The 7,552-nt window shown below is 36.2% G+C and overlaps 1 protein-coding gene across 2 annotated transcripts; it reads left to right on the top strand.

Moving 5' to 3' along the window:
* Positions 1–273: 273 nt before the first annotated feature.
* LOC127812116 (calcium/calmodulin-regulated receptor-like kinase 1) lies at positions 274–7,552 on the top strand. Of its 2 annotated transcripts, XM_052352445.1 has the most exons (9): positions 274–442; positions 543–637; positions 1,395–1,765; positions 2,612–2,765; positions 4,846–4,972; positions 5,885–5,970; positions 6,094–6,165; positions 6,369–6,572; positions 6,887–7,552. In XM_052352445.1, exons 3-9 carry the CDS (start codon positions 1,449–1,451, stop codon positions 7,220–7,222), a joined length of 1,296 nt encoding a protein of 431 aa, XP_052208405.1. In that variant the 5' UTR covers positions 274–442; positions 543–637; positions 1,395–1,448; the 3' UTR covers positions 7,223–7,552. The 2 variants fall into 2 exon arrangements, with proteins under 2 accessions (XP_052208405.1, XP_052208406.1); XM_052352446.1 differs by lacking the exon at positions 543–637.

Genomic DNA, 7,552 nt, shown 5'->3' on the forward strand with positions numbered 1-7,552 from the left:
AAATTCGCAAGGGTATTTTTGGGAACGACTGTATCTTCTCGTCCAAGGCGGGGTTCATTGTCCAAACGGCGACTCACGGAATTTAAAAACAGCATAAAAAAAAATCCACTGCGACCGATACCAAGCTGTTTATCCGCGATGGCCATTTCCAATTGCATAGTCCGCAAATTCCACGACACGTGGCCGAACGTAATCTGCAGTAGTGTGGAACCGCCGTACCGGAAATTTGCCCAAGAACCATTCTACAAGTATACACCAACATTTCTCTGCATTTTCCTTCATTCCGACAATTCCTCCGTCTGGTCGACTTCAGATTTCATTTTCTGCTCTCTTGCTCTCCTGCTCTCCTGCGTGGCTTCTCGCCGGGAAGTCTTTCGGCGAACACTTGTCCGTTTTCTCCGCTTCGGAAAATCAGCAACTGTTTCTGAACATCATTCAACGGGTAAACCTATGATTCCCACCAATTTCTTCAATGCCTTAGTTTCGGCAATTTGTTCTCTTTTTTTTTTTATTTTTTAGTCTTGATCTGAACTTTTCTCCAGTTTGTTTGATTTGCGGCCGAATTTTCATTTTCTTAACCCTCGGCCTGGACGCCGATAACATCGTAGGAAGAAACGGAATCTGGAACTGTTCACTGGTCAGTATTATGCTTCACGTTTGTTTATTTGGCTGAAACTCCTAGCACTGTTGTTTTCCGATGGATATTTTTTTAACTACTGTCTGTCCTATATTTTCTTGTCAACCGAACAGAGCATATTTTGATTTATGTTTGGTTCATTAAAAGACTTTTCGGTCTTAGTGTGATTGAAAAAAGGCGGATCAGATCAGTTGCATTTGTCGTTTTGGACCTAAATAGTAAATAGAACGAAGCTTTGGACTGCATATGCTGCAATAGTAACAATTCACGAAACGCTTGTTATTTCCCAGCTTGGTATTGGCTTCAGAACTTTCCAGTTTGTTTGACTAATTTATAGGTTAAAATTTTGTGCAAGTTTTTCGCTTTGCAGGGTTTTGTTATGTTTGATGTTGAAATTACCATATAGGATCTGCGAGAATACTTTTCCTATCGGAATCTAGAATATTCTTTAATTTGTTAATCTCTACTACTTTGTTCAAACTGTTTATTTCGTTTTCTGCCAGCAAGAGTTGATTCTTTACTCTTGCTTTGGGGCTGGATATGCCATCCCATAGAGCTTGAGTGTTGTCTGGAAAGCATCCCTTCAAGTCTGGGCTTGTCTTTCAATAGCTCTGTGCTGTTCCTTTTGGCAACTAAGGCCTAAACTTGTTGGCTAAAACGGGCCAAAAGGAAAAGGAATTTAGAGATGGTAATTATGTGGAAAACAAATGGCACTAATTATTCAGTTTTTGCTTAGAAATGATTCAATATTTTTCAGGTTTCACAATGGACTGGCTTCTCGAATAACAAATAATTACTCACAAGCAAGGAGATGAAAGGAGAATCATCTGGACTGATCATTGGCATCTCCATTGGGGTGGTAATTGGAGTGCTTTTGGCCATATTTGCGCTGTTCTGTATTAGGTACCATAGAAGACGCTCGCAAATTGGGAATAGCAGTTCTCGGAGGGCAGCAACCATCCCCATTCGTGCTAATGGTGCTGATTCTTGTACGGTATTATCAGACTCATCTGTTGGGACAGAATCACCCAAAATATCTGGGCAGAATGGCATGTCTTTGTGGCTTGCAGTTGGAGGACTTAAAAAAAATGTGGTTTCTGCATCAGGAATACTTGAGTACTCATACAAGTATGTTTTCTTGGATAACCTGTTAGACTAACATGAATGGTGCCTGATATAAAATTTCAATCTTTCCTGACATGGATGGTGTTTTCTGATGAAAATATGGTATGCTTTTGAAGATCAAAAGGTTGTTGAGAGGCTGATTTCTTATCATTGCATGAGAATATCTTATATATTACTTTAATATCAAACATAATAGTTCCATGTAGAATGTAGAATTGATTCTTAAAAATGGATGTTTACCCAATTCCTAGGCCATCAAACATTATACATGAACCAAAAGGAAAGGACAGGGGTTGTCATGCGGCATGAAGATGATGGATTTACAATGAATATGACTAGAAGTTCTTAACCCATCATTGTCTTCTCTATTTCTTCACTGGTTGATTTTATGGATAATTTGATCTTTAAACCTGTGGGAGAGAATTATGTATTACTAGATTTGCAACCTCTGGAGTTGGAATGCCAACAAGGTTTGAAATATTACCATGAGATTCAGACAATATATTATTTAGTTATTGTTTGTAGTATTTAAATTGTTCTCTTTCAGATGTCTTTTTTGGAACTTTGGATATTGTAGATACTTTAATCTCTCTCTCTCTCTCATAAGCTTGAATTATTAGTTTTTTTCTTTTGTCTGCATAACCTTAAACCACCGAAATATAACAAATTAGCACGAGAATATTACGAAATAGAAAAACTAAAGAATATATATATACATGTATAAAGACACACACACACACTCATATATATATATATATGTGTGTGTGTGTGTGTGTGTGTATATGATAACATATGCAGTACTTCTTTTCCTTTCATTTCTTACCTGTGTTTCTCTTGATATCAAATCAGGGATCTGCAAAAAGCAACTTGTAATTTTACCACATTGATTGGTCAAGGGGCATTTGGTCCTGTGTATAAAGCTCAGATGTCTACTGGTGAGACAGTTGCTGTTAAAGTGCTTGCAACTGATTCCAAACAGGGAGAGAAAGAATTCCAAACAGAGGTTAGTGGTGTTATTGTTTTAGGCACATGATAGTCAATTTCTTTTCTACACTCACGGATTTGAGTTATGGTAAACATATTTGGTTATTTAATAGCTAGTTAACATGTCATACTTGAATACCATCTTGAGAAGAACTCACTATTTTTATTATAAGTATTTTGGTTGATAGTTTCCTGAGGACACTGTAATGGGACCATAAAATTGGTCAACAATTTTCAGCACAAGCTCCAAAAAATAGTAATTTGAACTTAGCTTGCAGCCAGTGTTTTTCTAAGAGTTATCATAGGTACATTTGTTACAACATTTTGAAATATATGAAGTGCCTGTTTTCTACTTGACATAACATTGGGTATGAATAGATCATACAAGTATTTGTCAAATATGCCAGAGATCAAAATTATATCCGTCCTCCATGTCCAAGAACTACTTTTTTCCAAATGAATATATTTGATGAATAGCTACCACTGGTCCATATCAACATGAGAATATTACATAGCCAATGGTGAGATGTGGAAGAAAAAAGTGAATATTTTCACAGTTTGCAAAATTTATATGTAACAAAACATTTTTTTAAGTAGGATCTTTGAGGGAGAACCAAGGTAGGAAAAGAAGATGAGAAGGAGGATCAAGAATAAAGACGAATAGGGGAGGAGAGAGCCCAAGCTCTTTCAAATATTTCTATTTAGTCTCAAGAAACCTTATCAGGAAACTGTAGTTTTGGATTACACCAACCTGCCATATTTCTAAGTTTGATAAAACTTTAGAACAACTAGAACTCTTTTAAAACTAATCCTATCTAATACGTTAACCTATTACCACTTTTTTTTTTTATTTTTTGGTAAATAACCTATTATGACATTTTATCACATAATCTATTAAAATTCCTAATAAAACTAAAATGCATCTTAATAAAATCAAAGAATCCTAATCTAAATGGATGAAATCCTAACACAACTAGACTTATAAAGTTCTAAAACAACTAGAACTCTTGACCTCATGTCCTTGTCATGTTTCTTTTTTCAAGTTCTGAAAATAATCCCTTTTTCAACTTCATGTTGCTTCTGATGGTCAAAGCATTAATATCAGAATTAATAAATTACTTACCTTTCGTCTACGAATTTCTTGTTGCACATGAATTAGGATGTCAGAAGATGCAAAGGTGATTTAGAGCCCAAAATAGTAATAATAATAATAACCATGGAAAAGGAATTGAAATTTATTGTATAAATTTTTTGAATCTACTGTTAATTAATTTTTTGAGGTTGCAATATTTGGTGATGGAGAGTTTACACCATAATTTGGTTGAGTAATGTTTCTCTCCAAGTCAGTGGGGAGAAAGTTGAAATAATTCAGAAGACAACAGTCAGAGCCCATCAGAGAACTTGTATTCACCACTCTGACATTTGCTCAAAAGGAACAATTGAAACTTAAGCAACCTAAAGGCTTCCTCCATTAGGATACCTGTGCAGGTGTAACCCACTGTTGAAGTATTATTAGATCTCAGAGTATGTCAGTTTCTGAATGGTTATGATTGGAAATAAAATAGAAGAGGACAATAGACACCATGCACAACTGGATCAGTGCTAACATTATGTCGCTTACACTTGCCAAGTGGTGAGATATTTTTCATTTTTATTTCTGCCCTAGTCAAGCTTATTCCAAATTCCTGGTTCGGAAAAGCTTTTCTTCTTTCATTGTACCCTGGAAGTTGTTTAGAAGGTTATCTGGTTTTTCTAAGAATACATGTTTTGACTGGGATATTAGGTTGAATTTTAAAAAAGTTGTTGAATCTGGTCATCCTCAGACTGAGGAGAGAAACAAACAAAGATTTAAGAAAATCCAACTATTTCAAATTAGCAGAATTCACTTTGAAGAAAAATTTCCTTCATATCTGCAATCTGCACATTAACCATCTTATGGAACTCACACCGACTTAAGGGGGAATTTCTTGCTGTGCTCGTCTGATTGACTTTATCCTATTTAAATGTATCTTAAGACTAGTAATTTTCCATGTTGTCTATAGAAGATGCCACTGAATTCTCTTTGGACTTGAGATATAATCTATTTTGTTTTTTGTCAGGTTATGTTATTGGGAAGGTTGCATCACAGGAACCTTGTGAACCTGGTTGGGTATTGTGCAGAAAGAGGCCGGCATATACTTATTTATGTCTACATGAGTAAAGGCAGCCTGGCTTCTCATTTGTATAGTAAGCTGGCAATGAACTCTATCTATATCTATAGTTTTACTTGCAAGCAGTAGTGACTACATATTTTATATTATTTTTTTCCCTGGAATGCTGTCCAGGTTAACCGCAACCTTGCATGTTTAGAAAGTTAGAAATGTTTCTTTGAAATATGCTGGCATAAATTGTAACTCAATGTGTATGGTTGATATGATAAATGGTCATAAGGAAATCTAAAATTCTAGATGTGCTATTCTTGGTCAGAAAAAGTATGGTGATTTAAACTTTTGCCAGTTTCCTACATATTCTAGATATACTGCTATATTTAACCTGAAAATTTATGGTGATTTAAACTTTATAAATTTCATTCATTGCACCCAGCTTATCTACAGAAGCTTTCAACCATGTGTTATTTATTTACATTTTATCCTACACTTACTAGACAGTGCATCATCAAACCTCCCTGACTTTCTGAAAGTCTTCAAGGACTAAACTGGACCTGGATATGGAAATTGGGCTCTCAAAATTATCAAATGGTAGTGGCTTTGGTCTTTGCAGCTCCAGGATTCGGTAACCTGGTTCCCCTTAAATATCAGAACACGTATATTGGGGATTTAAAGTAGTTATCTGATGTGCTCGTGTTTCTCTTTATTTATTTTTCATTGAAGCATTCTTATACCACTTTTTCTTGCTTTTGTTCTTCTCCTTCTCCCTAGTTGTGATTTTTCTTTCCCAACTGTACCTCTAAACTGGCATGCCTTCTGGTTCTTGTCTAATCCAGTTAAAAACAAGATGTTTTTAACCAAACCAGTAAAATAGTGAAGCATTGAGTGTGCATATGTTCATTTTCAGTTTTCAGATGCATACTCAGTTCTTGTGAATATGGTGTTCCTTTTTTGTATTTATATTTTTAATATCCAAAAGTTGGATGTTCAGGTGAAAAGCATGAACTATTGAGCTGGGGTTTGAGGGTTCAAATAGCTTTAGATGTAGCAAGAGGCTTGGAATATCTTCATGATGGGGTAATCCTTAATTTTAAAGCAATATGCCTGTGTGTAAATGCATTTTTTTAGCTCATCTGACTACGGATTGCATTCATTTGGTGCTTATGATTTTGGTTTTGCTTCTTTCTTTGTTGACTTCAGGCTGTTCCTCCTGTGGTACATAGGGATATTAAATCTTCCAACATTCTGTTGGATCAGTCCATGAGAGCCAGGGTACTGTTTTTCTGTGACTCGTGACTGTTTATTGTTTATGCTTCTAAGGAAGAAACAAGCAATTTAGAGAAATTCAAGCTTCTTTTTCTGGCAATTCTTGATTGGTTAAATCTTGTACATCTTATATTAGGCTAAAACAGATTAAGCCATAATTATTTCTTGGGCTCTAGTGCATTTGATACATATTATACTGGTTCAAGCAGGTAGCTGATTTTGGGCTTTCTAGGGAAGAGATGGTTAACAGCCATGCGTCCAATTTACGGGGAACGTTTGGATACCTTGATCCAGAGTATATATCAACAAGGGCGTTTACCAAGAAAAGCGATGTTTATAGCTTTGGGGTTTTGCTTTTTGAACTCATTGCTGGCAGAAATCCTCAGCAGGGTCTGATGGAATATGTTGAACTAGTAAGATATCTATCTCACTCTCTCACAATCAAAATCAGACGCTTGGTAGTACGAGGAAACTTAAGGAATATAATAGGCAAACTAATCATTCGGAACACAAATAAATATTTGCCACTCACTAGATTGGCCATAGTTGATATTCGATTTAGGATGTTCTTGTCTTTATGGATGCATGGGTATCTTTTAATTTTTAAAATAAATAGCAAATAATATAACACGAGCTAACACCGAATTTGCAAATTTTTGGTTGTTCTTGATAACTAAACCTGTTGAATGTTCAGCTTTCTGATTTGTTGCGTTTTTATGATGGCTAGGCTGCAATGAACGCGGACGGGAAAATCGGCTGGGAGGAGATTGTAGATTCCAGTCTCGATGGAAAATACGACATGCAGGAACTCAATGATGTGGCAGCTCTAGCATACAAGTGTATCAACCGTGTACCGAGAAAACGACCAGCCATGAGAGACATTGTGCAAGTGCTGTCGCGTATCCTTAAATTGAGGCACAGTAAAAAGCATCACGGGCATTCACTTTCTGGCACGCAAGATGAGGTCGCCATCAATGTCGACCAGCCAGATCACCGAAGCCCAATGTCAGAACACCGGCGGGTGGACTCTGTGGATAGCACAGCTGATGCCTTCGAAGTTTAAATGACAGTTTTTTGGTTTGTTCATCCGTTTGATGGCTTGTTTTGGGATTTTGCTTTTGTAACATATTTGTTGTTTGTTAGGATGTAAGAAGCAAGGCAGATCTTGGTGTCAGCCTTCTGAGTTCTGCTTAATGGAGGTAGAAATCTAGTGCCTCATTCCCTTGTAATTTTCCCATCCTACATGGTATACATTTTCTTGTTCTCCCTATTTGTTCTTCATCATGCTGCAGACTCTCATTTTTTTTGTATATTAATTGGGTAATGGAAACAAAGAGAAAGTTTTCCTCTCCGCCAAGATTTAGTTAGAGGGGAAGCCTCATTTTCTGTTTTA

Source organism: Diospyros lotus, chromosome 10 (assembly GCF_014633365.1).
Source record: "Diospyros lotus cultivar Yz01 chromosome 10, ASM1463336v1, whole genome shotgun sequence".
In the NCBI taxonomy this organism is placed as follows: Eukaryota; Viridiplantae; Streptophyta; class Magnoliopsida; order Ericales; family Ebenaceae; genus Diospyros; species Diospyros lotus.

What these genes read in the sequence shown, in the direction of transcription:
- LOC127812116 (XM_052352445.1), top strand. Translation starts at nt 1,449, where the DNA reads ATGAAAGGAGAATCATCTGGACTGATCATTGGCATCTCCATTGGGGTG. An exon ending in ATACTTGAGTACTCATACAA is followed by an intron (nt 1,766 to 2,611) that starts GTATGTTTTCTT and finishes ATATCAAATCAG; the next exon opens with GGATCTGCAAAAAGCAACTT. An exon ending in TGGAATATCTTCATGATGGG is followed by an intron (nt 5,971 to 6,093) that starts GTAATCCTTAAT and finishes TGTTGACTTCAG; the next exon opens with GCTGTTCCTCCTGTGGTACA.